Source organism: Malus domestica, chromosome 03 (assembly GCF_042453785.1).
Source record: "Malus domestica chromosome 03, GDT2T_hap1".
Classification (NCBI taxonomy): Eukaryota; Viridiplantae; Streptophyta; class Magnoliopsida; order Rosales; family Rosaceae; genus Malus; species Malus domestica.
In genome coordinates this window covers 1609517-1634172 of record NC_091663.1, presented here as the reverse complement: position 1 = coordinate 1634172, position 24656 = coordinate 1609517, and the positions used below count along the sequence as shown (strand labels likewise).

At 38.6% G+C, this 24656-nt stretch overlaps 3 protein-coding genes and 1 long non-coding RNA gene across 6 annotated transcripts; 1 reads left to right on the top strand and 3 right to left on the bottom strand.

The window, feature by feature from the left end:
* Positions 1 to 3307: 3307 nt before the first annotated feature.
* Positions 3308 to 6430, bottom strand: LOC103427066 (G2/mitotic-specific cyclin S13-7-like). Of its 3 annotated transcripts, XM_070818715.1 has the most exons (10): positions 5997 to 6430; positions 5452 to 5515; positions 5317 to 5371; positions 4931 to 5137; positions 4718 to 4846; positions 4385 to 4633; positions 4132 to 4293; positions 3844 to 4025; positions 3572 to 3744; positions 3308 to 3505 (listed from the first exon to the last, which is right to left on the bottom strand). In XM_070818715.1, the coding sequence occupies exons 1-9, from the start codon at positions 6043 to 6045 to the stop codon at positions 3603 to 3605; spliced, it is 1239 nt and encodes a 412-aa protein (XP_070674816.1). In that variant the 5' UTR covers positions 6046 to 6430; the 3' UTR covers positions 3308 to 3505; positions 3572 to 3602. The 3 variants fall into 3 exon arrangements, with proteins under 3 accessions (XP_070674816.1, XP_070674815.1, XP_070674817.1); XM_070818714.1 differs by having other exon boundaries at positions 3308 to 3744; XM_070818716.1 differs by having other exon boundaries at positions 3308 to 3744; positions 3844 to 4019.
* A 465-nt stretch (positions 6431 to 6895) lies between these two features.
* Positions 6896 to 9927, bottom strand: LOC103427052 (G2/mitotic-specific cyclin S13-7-like). Its single transcript, XM_029099327.2, has 9 exons — positions 9717 to 9927; positions 9005 to 9068; positions 8871 to 8925; positions 8542 to 8772; positions 8332 to 8460; positions 7999 to 8247; positions 7746 to 7907; positions 7457 to 7638; positions 6896 to 7333 (listed from the first exon to the last, which is right to left on the bottom strand). Exons 1-9 carry the CDS (start codon positions 9757 to 9759, stop codon positions 7192 to 7194), a joined length of 1257 nt encoding a protein of 418 aa, XP_028955160.2. The 5' UTR covers positions 9760 to 9927; the 3' UTR covers positions 6896 to 7191.
* Positions 9928 to 12591: 2664 nt separating this feature from the next.
* LOC139194364 (uncharacterized) lies at positions 12592 to 14912 on the bottom strand. The gene is made up of 5 exons (XR_011579091.1): positions 14696 to 14912; positions 14518 to 14608; positions 14347 to 14415; positions 13499 to 13557; positions 12592 to 12821 (listed from the first exon to the last, which is right to left on the bottom strand). It is a non-coding gene; the product is annotated as an uncharacterized lncRNA (long non-coding RNA).
* Positions 14913 to 21500: 6588 nt separating this feature from the next.
* On the top strand, positions 21501 to 23927 carry LOC139194323 (G-type lectin S-receptor-like serine/threonine-protein kinase LECRK2). The gene has a single exon (XM_070818630.1). The coding sequence runs from the start codon at positions 21501 to 21503 to the stop codon at positions 23925 to 23927; it is 2427 nt and encodes an 808-aa protein (XP_070674731.1).
* The last annotated feature ends 729 nt before the right edge of the window (positions 23928 to 24656 follow it).

Below are 24656 nucleotides of genomic sequence, written 5' to 3'. Positions count from 1 at the left end.
TAGTTGACTTTTACGAAATTTACTGGGGCCCTTCTTGGGGTAATTCGACGTCCTGAATCCATTGTTATGTCCGTTTTCCCAAATTCAATCGTTTGAATAGAGTTTTATAATTGGACCTTTTATGTGCTTAGGTGCATTTATTGTGGCGTTTCAGTCTTCGCTAATTTGCGTGGCTCTTCTGCGGCGAAGTATCTGTGAGTGGACCCCTTTTAAAATGCATGTTTTAATAGTAGAAATGCATACATGAAAAGCATGATTTAATGATTATGTTTTGTGAAACGTTTTATGAGATATTATGCTTACTGAGAATATTCTGAATTACCATATTTTATCGAACTCATGTTCTTTGTAGTATAGATGATAGATGACTTTATACTGCTTATGAACATGCTTTTGCACACTTCTTTATAATATAGATGATGGATAACTTTATACTATGAAGATGTTTTGGAGAGAGAGAGATACACACACACACACACACACACCTATGTTTGGAAAGTCTATGTTCAATGGTTTTGTGCTTATCTAGTGGTCACTATACCGCCACGGGCGAGGTATATGGTTGTTGGCTGTGGGCCGGGAGAAATAATCTCTGGCTCTGGGCCGAGAGATATGGAGCTGGCATTGGGCCGGGAGAAATAATCTCTGGCTACGGGTGCAGAGACATAGAAGCTGACATTGGGCCGGGTACGAGATATGTTTTATGAAAGGTTTTATGGCATGTTAGGGTTTTTGGAAAAACCTATTACATATTATACTATTGAATTTTCATAAAACTTTTGGGGTTAGTATGTTATTGAATAACTGTTTTCGTATTATATATATATATATATATATATCAACTTGGTCCATTTTTGTTTTGAGCCCCCTTAGGATTTAGAATCGAGGCATACAATCCCAACGAGGCACTCCCGCATTGGCACCTTCGAGTCCTCTCGGTGTATGACCCATTCTTTTATTCATTTAGTTTTATATTATTTCTTTTTAGTATTCTAGTTAGTTGTATGCTCTGAACACGTTCCTCAATTGCATATTCATTATATTTAAATTCATAACTTTTATTTATATTTCTTGTTCTCATGCATTCTAATATGGTTTCGTCACCTTCGGGTGTCGGCCAGTACGTACCTACCCTGGTGTTAGGGAGAATATCAGGATCAGGTGTGTCAAGGAGCGTAAATGTCTTTCATGAGCATTACAAATGTATGAAAGAGAGATTTTTAAATGACTTATTCAAAGTATTCGCAAATCCCTCTCACAAGAATTTTGAATTTTTCTACAATGGAAACGTTTAGAACTTTGGAAATTTGAATTATGGCGGAAAATACGTGTATCGGGGAAAATTAGCATGAGAAAATAATTTGTAAAAGTGAATGGACTTGAATCGATAAAGATACAAACATGAACTAGACATAACAGAATTGCTAGCGGGTCATACAAATGCTCATTGTTTTTCAGGCACAATCAGACATTGTTTCTAAGGAGATACACTCCATAAATCTCGATCCATCTTCCCCGCATCAATTGACATTGTTGCTTAATTTTTTATGCTAATTTTCAAATAAAAAACCTGCCCCTGGCTGCAATTGCCTGACAGTATGAGCCTAGCTGATCCAGTCGGGATACCGTTCTGAATATGTTGGACGCTTGATAACTTTTCTTTTAAGAAAAGACAAGAGATTTGGTTTACAACAAAAGGGAAACGTGCCTTAGAAAACAATAGGAATGTGTGCTTAATGTATGGGGTAGAACAACTCTTGAACAGAAGTACATGATCCAAAATATAAAAATGGATTCTGATAGAACTGGAACAAATAGAATCAGGAATCACTTTATAGCATGCTGCAGAATCACCGATGCACCATTCTAACTCAATCTACGTTTCTTCTTGCTCGTGCCTCGCTTATTGCAGGTCAGGTGTTTTGGATGTTTACAATTTTCAAGTTACACATATGCATTGTCCTCCGCCTGCTTGGTTGTAAGTATTACTCATTCAAGTGTTATCAGAAACACTGTAACTTTGTGCTTAATTGCTCTATTTGTTTAATGTTTTCTTTTCATTCTGATGGCATGGAAATGATTCTGGTATGTCAGCTGATCTGTTATATTTGAGAAAACCTTCATGGCCGCCAATAAATTCGGTAAGGACTCAGTGCTGCTTTGGATACTTCAAGCCATTTCTAAATTTGTTGATTACAATCGTTGGTACCTGTAGCAATCCTACAATCGTTGGTATTGTACAGAAATGTCTTAAATTTTTCACTCTTACACCGAACTAAGTAGTAGGCTACTCCGATGTTTTTTAATGCAGATCTATGTGGTTGGATCATCAACTGACAATGGGATTTATATTTTGGATTTCTATCCCGATTCAAGCTCTCCTAGCCATGTGGACTACAAGTAAGAAACTCTACAACTTACTAGTATGTCAATTAGCCATAAGGTCTACCTAGGCGTAAGACCTAAATTATAAGGTTGGTTAGATAAGAACAGCAATGTGACCATCATCGTTCTGGGGTAAAGAAACAAGATAAGAAAAACAGGTTTCTTCCATTGTCAGAAAGAGTTACTGCATGTGCAGTTCATCCTCTCAACAGCACCATCATCGCTGGAACAAGGGTATGTATTCTCGAAAGCCTACTTTGTGATTCAGTAGTCCAAATCCTAAAGATTCTTCAGAATCCTATAACATGGTTTCTACTTGCTACTCCAATTATAAACACGTACGTGAAGGAAAATGGTTGGCAATGTTGGAAAGGTGTCTAAACATTTGACCCAACCTGCGCTTCCTTTCATCTATTACTTTAGAGTGTTTCAGTTATGAATAATTTCACTATAAATCTCATATTCATACACCCTTGTACAATAGCACTGATGAGTTTTCGTTGTTAATCCATGAGGCCTGATACTTTATGGATGATTGGCTTCAGAATACATCTTTGCTCATGATTTCGCAACGTCACAAGTCATGTTAAAGTGACCAACTGATGCTTGGGTGACTTGTATATCTGTACCAGTGTAAGCAGAAATGTCCAGTGGTCAAGAAACAACTGGAAAACGCTTAACCCCGAGGCTCTTACGATTTGTGCAGTTCATAAGACGTATGTGTTGGGAAGAACCTAGAACATGAGCATTGAAGTTCGGAGGAAGAGTAGAGGTATTTTCTTTTGTAGATTGTATAGATTGGAGTATATGGTCTATGGTTAGGGTTCAGTGGTGTACTTCAGTTATTTACGGGATCCTGAGGTTCGAGGAATGTTGTAGACAGTAGTTAACAATGCAATTCATGATAATCGATCACAGTTGGTACTCGAATCAATAATACTATTGTCATTAATATAATGCAATTTTGTACTGCAAGATCAAAATCGAAATCGCAGATTGAATTGCAAGACAAAATTGCACCATGACTGATGTTTACAGCTAAATTTGAACACACATTAAAATGGCTATATTGTTGTAGCAACAACAATGACAAATATGAAAACTGACGATATACAGGACTAAAGATACACGCTGAAAGAGTCTTAAGTATTGTAGAACAATACACGGTTTTAAAAATCTTCATCTACAGAAGGTAAACAGGACTCAGAAGCAACACTTCATGAAGATGAGTGAAAACTTTTGGCTGGAACAAAAAGAGCAACAGCACCATACTCCGGTCTTGAGAATTTCCGGTAAACTGCTTGAAGTTTACTTTCTGCAGAATTCGAGTGAAGGCCAACCAAGAGCTTGGCACAGTCCCTGTTGGATGTCAAAGAACACACTCGAATTACTAAATATACACCTGTTTATCTGTTTCGCCGATCACAGCTACACATACAGATTCCAAATGTGGTTTACCTCAACTGTTCTTCAGAGTGGCCAGTGTGGTGCTTCAAAGTTTCAGTCCAGACAGGAATCTTATTCAGAGTATAACGTGCAGTATATACAGCAGCAGCAGATATCATGGATGGGGAGTACAGAATGATAGTCGGATAATGCAGGATTCCGAGCTCAGCTAGAAAGAAAACCATGTTCTTCATCTGCATTAGATCAGTAAGAAAAGCAAATTAGTTTTTGTTAGTTCACCAAAAACAGAGTTTTAAAGTATGATTCTGTTTTTCTGAAAAACCACAGAAAATTAACTACCTCCACATCAGGCGAAACAGATGCTTTGATGTATCGAGACAGGAAGACATAAGGGGTTGGAACTGTCAGATACCACTCCAGCTTCCCCAGAATTGCTTTCTCCATGCGAAGTATCTGATCGGCAGAGTATGCATAGTCTGACAAGCAAACAAAGTCATTGACCTGCATATCGGAAACCCACTTTCAAATTTCAGATCAAAATATAATGTCCGAAATCAGATGAATTCTTACTAAAACACGTGAAGAAACACACCTGTGGGGCCCAGATTTCTTCATATTTGGATGCTATGACCATTGAACTAATGCCAACTAGCTGAAGTTCCCTCCTAGAAACGATCTTCTTCGAAAGGTACCGATCAAGTATGTTCACAGTGAGGTAGAAGGTTTCAGGCATCAGTTCAAATTTCCGGTGAACATCTATCAACCAGTCTATGAGGATTGATCTCATCTTTGTATTTATATCTGGCTGCGAGTCCATGTAGTCATGAACTCGGCTATCATCCTGCATACGGAATTTTCATTTTATAAGAGATAGGAAAAGGGAAAATTGAATTGGAGAGGGAGGGAGAAAGGGAATACAACATACTTCAGTGAGCTTGTAGAACTTGTACAAGTCATCAATGTATTCAACCACTGCTAATTCATCGTTGACATCGGCTGAATCTATTTCAACAATCTTTTCTTTCGGCTTGATGTTCACTCCGAGAGCCATAGCCTGCAGCAAACTAAAATTCAGTACTCCAAAACAGAAAAGTTAGAAGCTCAACACACATTATGCCAAAAGAACATGAAAAATCACCTTGCTTCGGGCTGTGAGGATCGAAGTCAGAGTCTTGACTTCCTTCCGCCCTTCTACAGATTTATCCTCTTCTTCATCAGAACTTATAATCACCAAATCCTCCGGTGTTTGCTTTTCAATTTCCTTCTTGGGAACCACCTTCTGGGTACGAACACACTTTCGATTGAGAGCTACCTTATCTTCAAGAACCGGCAGCACCACAGGGTTCTACAAAATTTAAACAGTCCAATCAACCCCTAGAGCAAAAAACTAAACTTTCATAAGAACAAAGTAACTAAGGTAATAATCTGTGATTAATGTTAACAATCAAAATAAATAATGAATTAGCCAATATATTAAAGGATTCTTTCCTTTTTATCTTTTTCTTAGGAGTCAGAGATTATTACCACATTTTTAACTCCTTTTTCTTGTGCCTTTGCTATCAGTTGCGCACGAAAACTTCTGCAAGTCAATAATTTGTTAGTTCATTACCAATGTCAAGAGAGAGAGAGAGAGACAGAGAGAGAGAGACAGAGACAGACCTAGTGATGGGTCGATTGCCAATGTCCTGAAGAACTCGCCTGTTATTTATGAGTCCATCACCACCTTCAAGAAACACATGAAAATCGGCGAAATCAAAAGTTAAAACACGAAAGAAAACCCCCAGAAGAAAAAAGCCCTAACTAGTGTTGAAATTATTGAACCCACAAAGAGTACCAGATCAACGGTAAACAACAAAAACAGATGAAACCCAACAAATCCCAGATTCCGAATTCCAAATTCATAAATATGAAGAAAAACAAACGGGCAGATCAAAATAAACCCCAGAAAAAAATCACAATAAAAGAACCCAGAAATTTAAATGAATTCTTCTCCAAAACCCAGAAGTTTAAACGAAGAATTCTACAAAACCCAGAAATTTAAACAAAGAATTCTACAACATAAAGAAAAAAAAATCCTAAATCCCAACCCACAAATGATCAGGGGAAGATAAACCCAGATAAAATCACATCAAAGAACCCAGAAATTCAAAATACAATAGGATCAAATCGTCTATTCAAAATTCAGAAATGGGAACAGCGAATACCTTTGGGTGGCGGCGGAACAACCGCTGTTCTGGCTCTGGCTTCCTCCATTGATGGCTGAGATCTCCTTCTCGCCTTCTAGGGTCTCTCGAGTCAGCGATTCGTCCAAGGAAATTCGCCTTCTTTCTCTCTCTCTACCCCTTCCTTCTCTCTCTTCTTTTACTTTCTCTTCTTTCTTTGATTTGCTGATCTGTGCTTTGCGTTTCTGGTCTCAGTTGTCTGAAAGCAACGCGAAGGGGTATACTATTTGAAGCTCGGCAGAACACATTAGCTCCAACGGTCATATTCTTTTCATTTGAATTCCTGACCGTTGGATTTTGCTTTTTATTTTTGGGCAAAACCGTTGGATTATCCTACGGCTACGATTAGTGGGTGTAATTTGGTAATTCAGTATGGCATTCGTCTTGGCCCACAAAAGGAACTTTTGGCAGTTTTTTACCATGTAAGTTTGCATCTTTAAAATTGGTTTTGAAGAGAGAATGAACAGGTCTCTTGTCTTGATAATTTTTGACACGTGTCCTCCAATTTAACTAAGACGGCCCACAAAAGGAACTTTTGGCAGTTTTTTACCATGTAAGTTTGCATCTTTAAAATTGGTTTTGAAGAGAGAATGAACAGGTCTCTTGTCTTGATAATTTTTGACACGTGTCCTCCAATTTAACTAAGACGCTAGCTGATAAACAGCGGTAATTAGACATTGTGCTATACGTATATAGAGGAAGAGTAAAGGTATTTTCTTCAGTAGATTTCATCGATTGGAGGACTGTCGTAGGCAGTGGTAACCGGACATTGTGTTACGAATTAGGGAGAACTGTCGAAGACAGTGGTAACATGCATTGTGTTCGATTTAGCTTTCTGTTGTGTACTTTCAGCTGTTTACGGGATCCTGACACTCGAGGAATGTTGTAGACAGTAGTGAACAGATGTTATTAATACTGCAATTTTGCATTGCTTGAATTGTAACTAAATTTGAACACAGTAAAATGGCTGTATAGCCTATATTGTTGCAACAACACAACTATGAAGAATCCGAAACCTGAGGAGAGGATATACACACAAAATCGACACACCGAAAGGGACTAGTATTGTAGAACAATACACGGTTTGGATAATCTTCTTCTATCCGACTCAAAAGCACCCCAACTAGCATATGGGTGTATTGTCTACAGAAAGTAAACTGGACTCAGAAGCAACACTTCATGATGATGAATGAAAACTTTTGGCTGGAACGAAAAGAGCTACAGCACCATACTGCGGCATTGAGAATTTGCGGAAAACAGCTTGGAATTTACTTCCTGCAGCGTTCGAGTGAAGGCCAACCAAGAGCTTGGCACAGTCCCTGTTGCAGGACAGAGAACACAATTGAATTAGTAAATATGCACCTGTTTCCAATCACAGCTAATAAACTTTAAATCCAATTTAGAAAGATAAATAGTCGGATGATTGACAGAAGAAAGACTACCTTAACTGTTCTGTGTTGTAGCCAGTGTGGTGCTTCAGAGTTTCAGTCCAGACAGGAACTTTACCCAGAGTAAAACGAGCAGCGTAGACGGCTGCAGCAGCAATCAGGGATGGGGAGTACAGAATGATGGTCGGATAATGCAGGATTCCAAGCTCAGCGAGAAAGAAAACCATGTTCTTGATCTGCATTAAGATAGTAAGAAAAACAAATTAGTTTTTTTTCTTCTTTCAATAAAAGGGAGTTTAAAAGTTGATTCTGTTTTTCTAAAAGACCATAGAAAATTAACTACCTCCACATCAGGCGAAACAGAAGCTTTGATGTATCGAGACAGGAAGACATAAGGGGTGGGAACAGTCAGATACCACTCCAGCTTCCCCAGAATTGCTTTCTCCATGCGCAGTATCTGATTGGCAGTGTATGCATAGTCTGACAAGCAAACAAAGTCATTGACCTGCATATCAAAAACCCCATTTTCAAATTTCAGAATAAATTGTATCGTTCGAAATCAGGTGAAACTTACTAAAACAAGTGAAGAAACCCACCTGTGGAGCCCAGATTTCCTCATATTTGGATGCTATGACCATAGAACTAATGCCAACTAGCTGAAGTTCCCTCCTAGAAACGATCTTCATCGAAAGGTACCGATCAAGTATGTTCACAGTCAGGTAGAAGGTTTCAGGCATCAGCTCGAATTTCTTGTGAACCTCTACCAACCAGTCTACGAGGATTGATCTCATCTTCGAGTTTATGTCTGGCTGTGACTCCATGTAATCATGAACTCGGCTACCATCCTGCATAGGAAATTTTCTTCTGTAAGATAAGAGATAGGAAAAGGGGAAATTGAATTGGGGAGGAAGGAAGGAAATAGAGCACACTTCGGTGAGCTTGTAGAACTTGTATAAGTCGTCAATGTATTCAACCACTGCTAATTCATCGTTGACATCAGCTGAATCGATTTCAACAATCTTTTCTTTCGGCTTGGAGTTCACTCCAATAGCCATAGCCTGCAGCAAACAAAAATTTCAGTACTCCAACAAAGCAAAGTTAAATTCAAGACATCATTCCAAAATAACATCGAAACTCACCTTGCTTCGAGCTGTGAGGATCGAAGTCAGAGTCTTGACTTCCTTCCTCACTTCTTCTGGCTTGCATCGATTAACAGGTTCCTTCTTTTCTTCTTCTTCATCAGAACTGATAACAACCACGGCCTCAGTTTTTGGCTTTTCAATTTCCTTCCTTGGGACTACCTTCTTCGCCGGAAAACGCTTTCGATTGAGAGCTACCTTATCATCAAGCACGGGCAGGACAACAGGGTTCTACAAAATTTATAGAATCCAGTTCCATGAGAATAATTAACTCTAAGAGTCAAAAACCAAAATTCATAAGAACAAAAACAATGGTAAATTTTTATTACCGCATTGTTAACTCCTTTTTCTTGTGCCTTTGCTATCAGTTGTGCATGAAAACTCCTGCCAGTCAAGAATTCGTTAGTTAATTGGTTGTGTGTTTGTGGAAGAGAGAGAGAGAGAGAGAGAGAGAGAGAGAGACCTAGTGATGGGGCGATTGCCAATGTCCTGAAGAACTCGCCTGTTCCTTCTGAGTTCATCACCACCTTCAGGAAGAACAAACGCAAAACACATCAAAATCGAAGAAATCGGACATTAAAACATGAAGATTTCCGAGAAACAAAATCTGACTCGCTACAACAATAAGAAAGAACACGAAATAAAACCCCAGAATACAAATCCCCAATCAGCACCGAACCCACAAAGAATCACAGAATTAAAGATCAATCAACAATAAACCGAATATCCAGAAGAAAACCAACATTCCCATTTCAAAAAATGAGCAAGAAAAGAAACGGGTAGATCAAAATAAACAAGAAAAATTGATAATCCCCAGACAAAATCGCATCAAAAGAACCCAGAAATTTAAATGGAGAATTCTACAAAACCCAGAAATTTAAATGAAGAGTTCTACAAAACCCAGATAAAATCACATCAAAAGAACTCAGAGATTAAACGAATAATTCAACAAAACCAGATTAAATGACATCAAATAACCATAAATTCAAATGAAGAATTCTACAAAATCCAGAAAAAATTACTAAAACCCAGAAAAAAAAAATCACATAAAAAATCTCAGAAACTAAATGAACAATTCCACAAAACCCAGATAAAATAACATCAAAAGAACCCACATTTGAATTTAAAAGATTCATATTTTTCATTCAAAAATCAGCAGTGGGATCGGCGAACACCTTTGGGTTGCTGTGGAACAACCGCTGCTCTGACTTCCTCCATTGATGGCTGAGATCTCCTTCTCGCCGTCTAGGGTTTCCGGATTCAGTTACTTCCTTAATGTAAAGGCACCTTCTTTCTCTCTTTCTTTGTTTCGCTCTGCGTTTCTTGTCTCAGGACCCAGGAACCTAAAAGCAAAGCAATCGGTACTATTTGAAGCTCGCGACCAACGTTAGGCCCCAACGGTCAAATTTTTATTTCAATTTTCAACCGTTGGATGTACGGCTGCAATTCATTTTCGAGATGGGTTTAAAATTGTGGCTTAAATGGCAATTCAGTCATATACATTTGTCAATGCACACATTCTAAGTTGGGCAGTTTTTACCATATAAGCCAAAATCTGAAATTTGTTTATTTTATGGGTTTTTAATGAATATAATTAAATATTGTTCTTCATTTAAAATGACACAAATTTCTTGTAATGATATTGATAATTGAGTATCTAAAACTTAATTATAGTAAACATACACATAAATAAATAAATATTGATTTTTTATGACATGAACAAGTAATAATTAAAGTAGGAAACGAGAAAATGCAACTAAATTTAATTGTTTTCTCGTAATTTGGTTGAATTTAATGTAATATTATGTCGTTGATAACTAGATTTAACGTTTTTTTTATTCAAATCAAATCTTAGGTTTTGTTGACTATGGGATTCTTTTTAAGGGCTTTATTTGTACACAACCAAGTTATACAATATATGTTCATAAGTAAAAACCATCTGATGTTTAGGTAATTCAATATAGTGACATAGAGCAAGTGACCCTCTACTACAATGGTGAAAAAATGTTAAGTCTTTACATGACAACGTGGATTTAAACCTCATTGGTGACTAATCTAACAAAATCTATCGTTGACAAAAAAAAAAAAAAAACAAAAAATATAGTGACACTGACATCAAATATTGGGAGTAACAATTTTGGGCAACCAACTTATTGGTAAAGATATGGATGGGCCTTGAGTTTAGGTTTGTATTAAGGTCATATTTTAAAATTTAGCACATTTGTAACAAAACGTTGAAAGAGCCTAGTTTTAGGGGGGCTGATCAATCAAACCTAATTTATAGAGACTTAAACCTGTGTGGGGGTAGGGGTGGATGTAGCCAAGCGGATCAAGAAGTCGAAACTCAAAGCTAGTGCGTTAAGCAAGCTTGTTTGTTGTCAGGCTATCGGATTAGAGAATTTCCTCTGACAAATTTTTTGACACATTTGCAAGTTTACTCAAAATTGGCTCAACAATACATCTTCCTCTGTGACTAAGTTCAAAATTTCATTCATTGTAGTTTAGATCGAAGTAATTCATTTGCACTCTTCTTTTCATTTGTTCAATTGAAGAAAACAAAGAGAAACACTAAGACATAAAAATAGACGGTTGGATCGTTGAAACAAGGGCAAAACCAAGAATTTTTCCATGGGTGGGCTAGCCAAAGTTATACTTGTTAAGCAATTAATTCATTAAAAAACTTATTTTGAAGACAAATCAATAATGAACACGGTTCATGCTAGGATTTTACTCTTTAATCTGGGAAAAATAATCCAACAAAAAAAAAAATTGAAAATCAGGGATTGTGTTCCGGAGAGAAATTATAGAGTACGGTATTACCGCGTCATTTGTGACAAAAGTTTCCACTTCAAATTGCTACATTGATTTATGATCTTCTATTTTCCATAAATCTCACAAAGAATTGGACTTCCAAGTTAATATGTAATGGGATATTCTTTTTTTTTTTTTTTTGAAAGGAAACCATAGTAGATTGATGATTCAAAAAGTCATTACAAGAAGCAATTAAGGTGATAAGCATCCTCAACAAGTAAATCTATGGTTGGTTACACTTGGGGGAAGCAAGCCGTTCGCTAGATTGACTAGAAGTAATGTTTAAAACAAGTTAAGATTGTAGGGTTATTTGAATTTTGTTTCCTAACTGCATTGACCACAGCCCACCATAGCCTCTACATGGTTCTGCCAGTGCATTGATGAAACACCCCAACCCCCCTTTTATATTTTAAAAATAGCTTTAGTTCTTAAATGGTGAGTCACGTGGGGCCCACCTTATGATTTTTGTTTTTCCCCCCGGTCTCTCTCTCTTCTCTGCTCTCCCTGTAACCTCATTCTCCTTCTTTGTTCTCTTCCTCTGCACTTCCCTTCTCTCTCGGACCTATCTCCCGTCTTTCTCCCTCTCACCTCACTCTCTTCTCCTGGACACGCACGGACCGTGTCACCATCAAGGGAGGCTCACAACGAGCCCAGAACCTTTTCCCTATGAGTTCGTCGGCACAGGAGCAAAAGCTCCGACAAACCCTCCCTTTTTTCTGTTAGGTAAGTCGCGAATCTCTTCCTCTATCCGTTAGTGTGATGTTTGGTTGTGAATTCTAAGTCAAATCCTTCCATCTTTACGTAGGTTTTCCCTCAGAATCGAGTTGGGGTGAGCACACCCATTTTTCCGGCGAAGCTGCTTCGAAGGGATTTTCGGTCATCTTCGGCCATATCACAATTATGTGAAGGTAGCAATCTCTTTCCCTCATCTTGCTCTTCATTTTCGTACTTAGATCAGGGTCTAGAACCTCCGTTTTCAGGTGACCAGAGCTGTAGCAGCTCCGGCCTTCTCCTTCGGTAAACCTAGGCCATCCGGCCTTCTCTTACCCATGGGCCTTAGCCGTTTTGGGCCAACCTAGTACCCCAGCCCGCATCCTTTTTATTTTTAGTTATTTGTTTTTAAAGACCCAAAGGGCCTTGGGCTGATTTTTGTTAAAGGGCTCAAAGCCCAGCTGACACGCCCCGATCCCGATATTCCCCGAATACCAGGATAGGCACGTGCTGGCCGACACCCGAGGGTGACGAAAGCCATTTATTGATGCAATTGCTGAAAATAAAGGATAACTAAGACTTATAAATATAAAAGAATAAGCATTTAAGGAACGTGTTCAAAGCATACGACTAACTAGAATACAAAAAAAACGATATAAAAATTGATGAACAAAGGAATGGGTCCCACACCAAAAGAACTCGAAGACGCCGATGCGGAAGTGCCTGGATGCCGGGATTGTATGCCTCGATTCTAAGCCCTGAAGGGGGCGCAAAACAAACATGAGTGGACCAAGTTGATATATATATAATAAAACAGTTATCAACGTACTAACCCCCAGGTTTATGAAAACACATATATAATGATAAACATAGGTTTTCCGAAACCTAGCATGATGTGCAGTATCTCAAATCATAACTCATATATAATAATCACTAGTGAATTGTCCGATAACCCCCAGGCCCCATGCCGGCTCCCCGTCTCTGAGTAGACAGTCAGAGGAAAATACACTTCAGGCCCCATGCCGGCTCCCCGTCCCTGGTCTTAAATGCCAGAGGAAACACCCTCCATGCCCTATGCCAACACCAAACCGTCGCCCGGGACGGACCGGAATCTATCCCTACGTCCCGTAGCGGAAAGGACCACTAGGTAAGTACAAAACCACTGAACATATATATATTGAAAAACAACTTCATAGTATAAAGTCATCCATCATCTATACTATAAACAGGTGTTCGAAACATGTTCTAAATATCATATCGTCATCCATCAGATATTCTATAAGAACACGGGTTATAGGAAAAATAGTAATAATTCAAACTAGCCTCAGTAAGCATGTTATGTCACAAAACGTTTCATAAAACGTAATCATCAAATCATGCTTTTCATGTATGCATTTCTACTATAAAACATGCATTTTAGAAGGGGTCCACTCACAGTACGCCGCCGAAGAGCCACGCAACCTATTGAAGAAGGAACGCCACAGATAATCGCCCCTAAGCACATAAATGGTCCAATTAATAAAACTATATAATAGAAATTGAATTTGGGAAAACGGACGTCAGAAACGGATTCAGAACGTCGAATTACCCTAAAAAGGATCCCGGACGAAAACCCGAAAAGTCAACCCTAAAGTCAACGTTGACCGGGGGTCAACGGTCAAATTAGGTCAAACGGGTTTTAGGCTTGAAATCCGGATTAGGGTTTAGGTTAAATAGGGTTAGGACCTATTGGGTTTTGAACTAAATAAAATAAGGGAATTGGGTTGGATGGGTTAGGCCCTAATAGATTTTAGGAACCTAGGGTTTTTGGGTTAAAAGGGTTTAGGATGGAAAAATTGGGGTTTGGGCTTTAGCCCAAACACACACACACACATGCATGGCATGCATGTGCATGCATAAACACACACACACACATGCACGGGTAAACACACACACTTGCACGGCACAAGGCCTTAAGGCCTCACTAGGGCAGGGCTTTAAGCCCCTTTAAATCAAAACCGGCCCAAGGCCATTTAATAAGGCCCGAGGCCTTTGGGGTTTTAAAACAAAAAGAATAAAACAAAAACTGAAAGGGAAAGGGTTTTGGGCTAAAACAAACAGGCTTAAGGCCCAAGGGGAAGGGAAAGGGAAGGCCGGATGGCCTTGGTTTGTCGAGAGGGAAGGCCGGAAATTCGGCCGGAAAACTACCCCACTTTAAACGGCCATAACTTTGTCACTACTCAACGAAATCAAGCGAGACAAAAATGAAAGTTGTAGCCCTGAAAGAGACGAAGAGAATGATACCTCACACGACATCTAACTCGCCGTGATTTGGCCGGAAATTTCCTCGAAAGCCTCTGAGGTTGCCGGAAACTGGGTAAGATTTCAAATGAGTATAACTTCTTCAATACTCAATGAAATTGAGTAAAACAAAAAGGAAAGTTATAGTACTCGACGAGACGAAGAGATTGATACCTTGCACGCCGGCCAACTCGCCGTGGTTTGGCCGGAAATTCTCTCAAAAGTCACCGGAGATGGGTGTGCCTACACCCGTGGTGGTTTCGTCCTAAAAACCTCCAAATCAAGAAATAATCTAATTTAAAAGTCATTCCAGCAAGATTCAAGGACGAAATAGAGATAATTAGGGGCTTACCTAATCGAAGATTGAAAAATCTCGCCGGAGTCCCTTTTCCGGTTTTCTGGGGTCGCGGGAACGAGAGGGAGAGAGAGAGAGAGAGAGAGAGAGCAGGACGAAATGGTGAAGGGTGATGGTTCTTCCTTGCACACCCGTGTGCCTCTGCGTGTGTGCTTGCGGTGCAGAGAAGGGAGAGAAGTGAGAGCCGACAAGGAGAGACAGGAAGACAGAAAACGAAAAAGAAGAAGGAAGAAAGGAGAGGTTCACAGAGGGGTACAGAGAGAGAAGAATGAGAATTTGCTTGGGGTGCTGCCACGTGGCAGGTTTAGAAAGAAAGGGATCCAATGCTTTGGATCCTGATTTGGTAGACAAAAATGATGAAATTGATATATTTAAAACATTTAGGGGTAATTACAAACATAAATCTTTATAATTAGGGGGCGGGTGTTACACCAGCCCTTTTGTGAGGCCTCAGGACCAGCCTTTGCCCGTGTGTGTGTGTTTAGTGTGTGTGTGTGTGTGTGTGCATGTGTGTATATGCATGCCGTGCATGTGTGTGTGTAGTTGTGGTGTGTGTGTGTGTTTAGGCTTAAGCCCAAACCACCATTTTTCACCCTAAAACCCTTTTAACCCAAAAACCCTAGAATTCTAAAACCCATTAAACCCTAAACCATCCAACCCAAATCCTTTATTTTAATTTAGTTCAAGCCCAAATCTTTTAGAAAATCCTTTTAGTTATTTATTACATTTTGTGCTTAGGTGAAGTTGATAGTGAGGAAATTCTATATCCTGATCCGCACAACTCTTCTGTTAAGGAATATCTGTGAGTGGACCCCTTCTAAAATTACATGATTTTATGGTTTAATTGCATAAATGAATAGCATGCCTTATGAGTTTATGATTTGATTTATGATAAGCATGTTTATTGAATATGTTGACTTTCGTCTCGTGTTTTTTATGAGGAATTAATTGTTGGCCTATATTGAGCTATATTTTAATATATCATATTTTTATAAAAACCATGAACTGGTAAACTATCTGATGGATGACGATAGAATGCTAGAACATGTTTTCGAAACCCCTCTTTATAGTATAGACGATGGATGACTTTATACTATGAAGTGGTTATTTTTTAGAGGCATAACTATTTATGCGTACCTAGTGGACACTATGCCGCATGGGGCGAGGATCTGGTGTTGGCATTTAGGCCGGGATAAATAATCCCTAGCTACGGGTTGAGGGACACGGAGCAGGCATTGGCCGGGAGTTGGTAATCTCTGGCTACGGGCGCAGAGACCACGGGGCAGGCATTGGGCCGGGAGTTTATTCAGTGATCTTTCTAGCAGCACACCACGGTTACGAGATGATTTACGCGATGATTTATATGATGTTTTTCTGCGATATGACTTTTGAGATATTCTTGGCATGCTAGGATTTTGATTAAATCCATCACTTATTATGCTAGTAGTTTTCATTATATAAACTGTGGGGGTTAGTATCTTGATAACTGTTTTATTATTATTGTCTATATGAACTTGGTCCACTCAACTTTGTTTTGCGCCCCTATTCATGACTTAGGATCAAGGCACCTAATCCCGGCATCAAGACACTTCCGCAGCAGCATCTTCGAATCCTCTCGATGTATGACCCACTTTTTTATTCATTCAATTTTATCTTAATTCTTTTTAGTGATTAGGTTTAGTTGTATGTTCTAACACGTTCCTAAGCTATTAACTCATTGTATTTTAAATTCACAACCCTTATTTATTTCTTATTCTTAGCTTTTGTATCAATTAATGGCCTTCGTCATCCTCGGGTGTCGGCCAACACGTGTCTATCCTGGTATTCGGGGAATATCAGGGTCAGGGCGTGTCAATTGAAATACATTATGAGGAGGACCTCACAAAATTGTGTGTATCCAAATCCTAACTATAACGATCTGTCCCAAATTTTACGGTTTTTATAATTTTAAAGTGTAAATTTACGAAAATGCCCTTCGAGGTGAAATAATTGACTATTGTTGACTCTCGTATCGTGAGACTTATAACCCATTATGTTAGCGTATCCTTGTAGTACTTGCCATTATGAACATGTGGACGCAAACAGAATTGAATTTGGAGCTAGAATGAGGATTTTACGGAATTCGAAAACGTAGGAGCATTTCGGTAATTTTACGTTTCACGAGATATTTTTCAATTTCATATTTTCTTACTTTGTTTGGTGTGCTAGTAGGGCCCATCCTTGTTTTGATGTCTCCTGACACTCTCTCTTTCTTCCCTCCCTTTTTCTTTCTTTTTCTTTAGCTTCTTCCCGTGGACATCTCTCACCTCTCTCACTCACAACTTTCCTTCCCTCTATCTACCTTTACACTCTCTTTCTCTCAACTCCTACTCATCTATCTCTTTTTGCAAGTGCAGAGAGACCATGCTCCACCATGCCACATCACTGTACTCCAATGAGCCTCATGACCAAACCACCTCCACCTTACTCCGGTGAGCCTCAGGACTAAACCACCTCAACCTCACTCCCTTCACTACCTAATTGTATGACAGAATCAAAGAAATTTTTTTTGATACCACTATCTCCCCCTTATTTTTTTCTCTCCTCTAATGGTTAAATTGAACCACCGTCAGTGCCATGTTTCTCAATGAGCTCCTTGAAGTTCCAACCTTGGTAAGCCTTAGAACTCCCTAAATTCTCTTTTAATGATGATATGGAACTGTTTATAACCTTGCTAGGGGAAAGTTATTGCAGATGGGTGATTTCCCCAGATTTTTGGAACTCAGAATCGTGGCCATTAAGCCACTTTCAGACATTTTTTCCGGCCAACTCCGACCATGTCATGCTCTTAAATGGGTATAGATCTATTCCCTACACTTCTAGCTTCACCTAGGTTTTTGTATCATCGATTTTGGTTGAGATTTGAGCTTGTTTGGAACTCTGAAAGTTGGCCCTGCAACTTGCAAATTTGCAGGCCTCAGGAGGAAGGCAAGTACGTCTGTATTCGCGGGCCTGTGGTGTTGCGATGCCCGATGCTTGGAGCATACGCACCTCCACCAGAGGTACTGTGCTTCGTTGCCTTCCACGGCAGCGTCAGTAACTTTTTCGGCCAACTTTCTGGTGGCCCATCTCGGCACGTGGGGTGGTGCATGGTGACTTGGGTTGTCGCCCCGTGGCAGCGCGTGGGGAAACTTGTTGTTCCTTCTTAGGTTTTATGATGTCTCGAATCTGAATCCAATTTTTGTTTTCCCAAATTCAATCGTCTTAGTAGGGTTTCACTAATTGGTCATTTTATGTGCTTAGGTGTGTTTTTTAGTGGCGATCCTATCCTCCCTAACTTAAACAACTCTTTGGCGATGAAGTATCTGTGGGTGGACCCCTTCTTAAATACATGATTTTCTTTAAAGTTAGGATTGCAAACATGAAAAGCATATTTTATTATTAACGTTTCATGAAAGATTTACGAACTATAGTTTTTACGCCTTTTGAGATATTATGGATTTGAGAAATATGATCTATGATGCTTTGAGCTTTTGAGCTCCGATGATTTGATACAAGAAATATGATTATGTTTTCCATACTTACTTAGTGGGTAGTCATACATCACATACACACAAAACGAGTATGTATATGTCTATGGCCAGAGGACACTGTAGAGGAGCAATATGGTATTATGACATACTTCTAGCTTCACTGGTGAAACCAGTGTCGGATAGCTTCACTAGTTACGTGAAATCGGGTGCTAGGTTGAATCTCCAACAAATAAAAATTTAACTCTGCATAGTAAACTAGTCAAGTGAGCTAGTCAACTAGTTACAAGTTAGTCAGTGATAAAAAATGTAGTTGCAGGAACAAAACCTAACTAACCAATATGTTCAACTAATCAGAGACTGCCTATATTAGTTTCACGACAATAACCCTTAAGATTAAACACATTTACACATCAGTTCATTATGCAAACAGTAATGACAAAGCAATTATGAATTAAAGCATGTTGGATTGACTAGTCAAGCTTACTAGTCAACTAAGTACAAATTCGTATCAGTTAAACAAACGCAAATCTACGAATCAAACTTAGTTCACTACAAGTTATCCTAGTAAACAACAATTCATTTCATTGCTCATAATATGTAGTGTAAACTTTGAAATCAATTGTACTAACTAGTCAAACGTACTAGTCAACATAGTATAGATTGTTAGGTGCCCATAAGCACATAAACCAAGCAAACACAAGCACATAAACCAAGCAAACTTATAAAGCTAAAACAAGACAGTGTGATCTTTAGTTATGTTTTAGCTTTAATTCTTGAGTTATGTTTATTTGGTTAACAATGTGTCAATACTAGCAAATCCTACAACGTTTATCTCTAGCAATGGTTATTTGGTCATAAAGAATGTTATGTATAGTATTGAACATAAGGAAGTTTTTGGCCAGAAAAACCTCACCTTTAGGTTAAAAAACTGGGGACTCTCCACTAAGTCCAATCCACTAGTATAATCAAGGTTCATACAAAGACCACACAATCTCAATTACAGATCCCTATCTATGGAGTAGATTTACCTTTGTGCAACCTTACCTTACACGAGATGGATTCCTTCGGTCTTCACGAAGTGGCAGCTCGTCCTGAGCTCATCACTTTATGGCATTGAAATAGTGTTGTCTCCAGTCTTCACAAGATGCTAGCTCCTCCTAAACTTTTCACCTTGCGGCACCAAGACCAACAACAAAGTATGCATATAATGATATGACAATGATATGCAATTCTGGATTCAATGTCTAGTCAGTTTCACCAGTCAAACACTTGAAAGATGAAACTGACGAGAATCTGAAAAACAGGTCAGTTCACTAATTTGAACTTGGAAAAACTTGACCTAAAATAAAAATCAAATTCACAAAAATAATGCTACCCTAATATGCAATGATGTTGGTATTTAGTGCATGGGTGTGATTTTGTGGCTAGTGTTTTCAAGTAAGAACACAAGAGGTAGCTCAAAGCTAAAATCCACTCTTTTCTAAAAATGTAAAACTCCTAGCCAAAACAAATGATCATATATAACGAATTTAAGCAAGCAATTTTAAATATAGATTTAGAAATATTCGATGAAGAACATTACCTATAAAATCTGCTTGATGCTCCTAGGAGAGCTGAGAGATGGAGATGAAAATAAAGCTCTAAAAAACTTTTCCAATCTCAAACCCCCAAAACCAAATGAACCCTAAGATGATCTTTATAAAGAAGGCTTAAGATTTCAAGCAAGAAGGGGACCAGAAAAGCCACGTGTCATGTCCACAAACAATCAGGAAAGATCTAGGGATAAAAATCACTTGGGAAAAAGGTGTTAGTTGACCTGTGTGGGCTGTCTTAAAGTGTGCGCCCAACAAATTGGAAAGTAGCAAGAAATTTTGACTAGATTGAACCACTAGACAGAATGAATTGGAAATAATAAAGTGAAATGCATATGAATGACCAAACCTTTGATGTAAGAAGTTAAGCTCTTGAAAGAATATTTCCAGCAACATGATCCCAAAAGTCACATTGAACCCTAAATCTATCTAGAGCATGTGTGGTACAATTTACAAGATTTGACAAGGAAAGCCAAACAATAATTCTCGACTTCACACCACAGCTAGTGTTGGTGTGTTATGTAGATATATTTCTTCTTTGGCGTAACCCAGAGTCGTACAGTTTCACCTTCGGGTGATAGTTATGCCTTCGGACGACTATGATACCCCTATTTGAGTACTTTAGTGATTTTATCATACGAACGTTTTCATAGCATGTAGAGTTTCGAGAAAAACCTATTATGTAGTACTATATGTGTTTTCAAAACAGGAGGTTAGTATATTCAGAAAGAAAACGGTTTTCTTCTTCTTATTATTATTTATAAACTTTTGTCCACTCACACTTTTGTTTTGTGCCCCCTTTAGGATTAGAATCGAGGTGTACAATCCCGGCGTTGAGGTATCCCCGTATTGGTATCTTTGAATCCTGTCGGTGTAGGATCCCTTTCTTCGTAATTTTACCTTTTTATAATATTCTTTTGCAGTATTTCTGATTAGTTGTATGCTTTGAACATGTTTCCGCATTTGCATATTTCTTTATATTCATATGTTTTATTTGCGTTCGCTTTCCGTCATTAATTGCATGCATATTAAATGGCTTCGTCACTCTCAAGTGTCGGCTAGCACGTGCCCATCCTGATATTTAGGATTAGCGGGGTCAGGCATGTCACTAACACATATATGCATGCATAAATAACTTTAAATTTTTGAAAAACAGGGAAACTAAACATATATTCACGGGCATAGATAACTTAAAATTTTTTTTTTTAAACAATAAAAGGACTTGTTGAATGATCCGGATAAAGCCAAACCATGCCTGCAGAACGTTTATATTTTGAAAAACAGGGAAACTAAACAACAAACAAGAGATTGCTGTTAAGTCAAATAAAATTACTTGAAAAACGTTGTTCTTTCAGTTAAACATGTTGACTTGGACATTGGAAGTGAAGACATGAAAAATTATAAAAAGAAGAAGCCGAAAATGATTTGGTCAGATTATCGATGGCTCTGAATGGATACGATGTTTCGATGCTTTCAATGGATTGGATTTAGAAAAATAGTATAAATAATTCAATGAAAATGATTTGATCCGATTGTCGATGACTAATGGATACGGATATGTCGATGACTCCAATGGATACGATGTTTCGATGCTTTCAATGGATTGGATTTAGAAAAATAGCATGAATAATACAATGAGAATAATAATGTTCATATATAGACTGTCGCAGCCTTAGCTCATGCATCTCACTTGGTACCATGGCTTTTGAACTGACATATTCTCTATGCTTTCTACTTATCCTCCTACATCTGCCACTTTTCACCACTTCTCAGCCTTACCAAAATATATCTTTAGGCTCGTCTCTCGTTGCTCAGGACGATGACTCTGCGTGGCTCTCACCTTCTGGGGAATTTGCTTTCGGTTTCCGAAGAATTGGAAATGATGGTGGTTTCTTACTCGCCATCCGGTTCAACAAAATACCCGAAAAAACTGTCGTCTGGTCAGCTATTAATGGAAGTCTTTTCCAAAAAGGATCCACGGTTGAGTTCACCGAGGATGGCTTTTTTATCAAGGATTTTGAAACGGGTGATCGGCAATTCATTTGTTATCAGACTGCTGTCACTGGGGTTGCCTATGCAGCCATGCTTGACACTGGAAATTTTGTCCTGGCCAACCAAAATTCAATCAATCTGTGGGAGAGTTTTCATTATCCTACTAATACAATCCTCCCCACACAAACTCTCAGTAGAAGCACCGTACTTTTCGCCAGCTATTCTGAAACCAATTACTCAAAGGGCAGATTCCAGTTAAATCTACAGTCCGATGGAAATCTCGTGCTTTATACAACGAATTTTCCATTGGATACTCCTAACTATCCTTACTGGTCGACCCATACCAACGGCAGTGGCTTTCAGTTTATCTTTAACATGTCTGGCCATATTTTCGTTACAGATATTAACGGACGCATAGTTTACACAGTATCAGAGTCAGACAAGATGGCTTCAGTCGAAGATTACTACCAAAGAGCAACTCTTGATTCTGATGGAGTTTTCAGGCACTATGTCTACCATAAAAGCAATGGCTCAGTTGTGGAAACGGGGACCGGGGCTTGGTCCACTGTGTCGTTCCAACCTCCAAATATCTGCACTGCAATGGACAACAAAGGCGGAGGTCCATGTGGGTTCAACAACATATGTAAACCTGATGATCAAGGACCTACTATTTGTCAGTGCCCACAGGGTTACACCTCCATTGACGGAAACGATGAGCGAAAAGGATGCAAACAAAACTTCATTCCCCAAAGTTGTGATGAATCCTCACCAGACTCACACCTTTTTGTGTTTACAGAGATGCTATACATAGATTGGCCTAGTGGAGATTATGAGCATTTTCAGCCGGTAGAAGAGGACTGGTGCAAGAAGAGTTGTCTGGATGACTGTTTCTGTGCCGTTGCCATTTATTACAACGATGGCCAAGACTGTTATAAGAAGGGAATTCCTCTTTTCAATGGGAGGAATGGCAACAGTACAGCATGGAAATCCTTCATCAAAAAAAGAGCAGACAATTCTATCAAAGAAAGAGCAGACAATTGTACTTCAAAATACGTAACAAAGAAAGAGATTTCAGCTTTGGTGCTCGTCGGATCAGTGCTCATGCTAATAATCAGCAATTTGATTATTTCTATAATAACCTATTTGTTTTTTTCTCGCTTGTACTCCAAGCAAGAAAAGATGAGTGACCTTTACCCAGTTGTCCAAGGCATTAATCTAAAACGCTTCACTTACCTGGATATAAAAGAAGCTACAGAAGGATTCAAGGAAGAACTAGGCCGTGGCGGTTTTGCAACAGTTTTCAAAGGCGTTTTAGCATCTGACAATGGGAAAGGTGTTGCTGTCAAAAGATTGGACAGCATGGTCAGAGAAAATGGTTTTGAATTCAAGGCTGAAGTAAGCACAATTGGAGGAACAAATCACAAAAATTTAGTCAAGCTACTAGGATTTTGCAACGAAGGACAACACCGAATTCTTGTGTACGAGTTTATGACCAACGGATCCTTATCAAGCTATCTCTTTGGAAATTCAAGGCCAAGCTGGTACCAAAGAAGAGAAATTGCCGTAGGAACCGCACGAGGGCTCCGGTATTTGCATGAAGAGTGTAGCAGCCAAATCATACATTGTGACATTAAGCCTCAAAACATTCTTCTAGATGACTCTTTCACTGCAAGAATTGCCGACTTTGGAGTGGCCAAGCTATTGAAGATGGACCAAACTCGTACGACTACAAGATTTCGAGGAACAAAAGGGTACGTAGCTCCTGAATGGTTCAAAAGCTTGCCTGTCACAGTGAAGGCGGATGTTTATAGCTTTGGCATTTTGTTATTAGAGATTATTTGCTGCAGGAAGCATTATGAAGAAAACATGCAGGATGAAGAACAAATGATACTAGCTGATTGGGCATATGATTGCTATGAGCAAAAGAAACTGCACCTTCTAATCAAGAATGACGATGATGAGGCCAAGGAGGACATCAAGAACATGGAACTGTTTTTGATGATCTCATTTTGGTGCATTCAAGAGGAACCATCACAAAGACCGACCATGAGAAATGTGACACTGATGCTTGAAGGAAACCTTGAAGTCTCAGTCCCACCAAATCCATCCTCATTATATGTTCTATCTAAGTGATCACAATTACCGTTGATTGCAAGAGATCAAACTTTTGTGTGTGTGATTTTGATTTTGTCAACCTGGCTTTATCTGAATTGTAACATTAGCGTTTTATTATTGATGTTTGCTTAAGTGGTGGTGAGTGTTTTTAATTTTTAATTTTTAATTTTTCTATATAGGCCAGGGTTATACTTTCTAAATTTTATTTGCGAAATCGATTTGATTAGAATGTCTCTATTTGACTTAGTCACCTGGATCCTTTTTTATGTAATATGGTATTTGTCTCCTCCACACAAGTGGATATCTTAGGTTAGACTCTCTTTAGTGGCAAGTTACATACCAATCATGACGGGCTTAGCACAAATTTCCACCTTCAATGTTGTTTTATGCAAAATCTGAGTGTATTTTTTAAGGATTTTTCTCGCAAATAGTTTTTAATGTTAACATACCATATCAAGATAGTTTATGAAATTAAAAATCGATCAATATAGTTTTTGAAAATAAGTTTTGCAAATCAATGTCGTTATACTTTCGTACAAAATTATGCTATGTGTTGATATGGTACATAACTAGGTCCACAAATTTAATTAAATATTATCATGTGGATTAAAAATATTTAAATAATGAAAAAAATTTATTTTCTATATAATGAAAAACTTAAAAAAAAAACAAAAAGAAAAAAAAGACGATGAAGATGAACAGTTCATGCATGTTCTTCTTTCCCTCCCACCTAGTAGGCTAGTACAA

What these genes read in the sequence shown, in the direction of transcription:
- LOC103427066 (XM_070818714.1), bottom strand. Translation starts at nt 6,045, where the DNA reads ATGGAGGAAGCCAGAGCCAGAACAGCGGTTGTTCCGCCGCCACCCAAA. An exon ending in TGTTCCGCCGCCACCCAAAG is followed by an intron (nt 5,516 to 5,996) that starts GTATTCGCTGTT and finishes TGTTTCTTGAAG; the next exon opens with GTGGTGATGGACTCATAAAT. An exon ending in CTGTTTCGCCTGATGTGGAG is followed by an intron (nt 4,026 to 4,131) that starts GTAGTTAATTTT and finishes GATCTAATGCAG; the next exon opens with ATGAAGAACATGGTTTTCTT.
- LOC103427052 (XM_029099327.2), bottom strand. Translation starts at nt 9,759, where the DNA reads ATGGAGGAAGTCAGAGCAGCGGTTGTTCCACAGCAACCCAAAG. An exon ending in TGTTCCACAGCAACCCAAAG is followed by an intron (nt 9,069 to 9,716) that starts GTGTTCGCCGAT and finishes TTCTTCCTGAAG; the next exon opens with GTGGTGATGAACTCAGAAGG. An exon ending in AGGAAATCTGGGCTCCACAG is followed by an intron (nt 7,908 to 7,998) that starts GTGGGTTTCTTC and finishes TTTGATATGCAG; the next exon opens with GTCAATGACTTTGTTTGCTT.
- LOC139194323 (XM_070818630.1), top strand. Translation starts at nt 21,501, where the DNA reads ATGGCTTTTGAACTGACATATTCTCTATGCTTTCTACTTATCCTCCTA.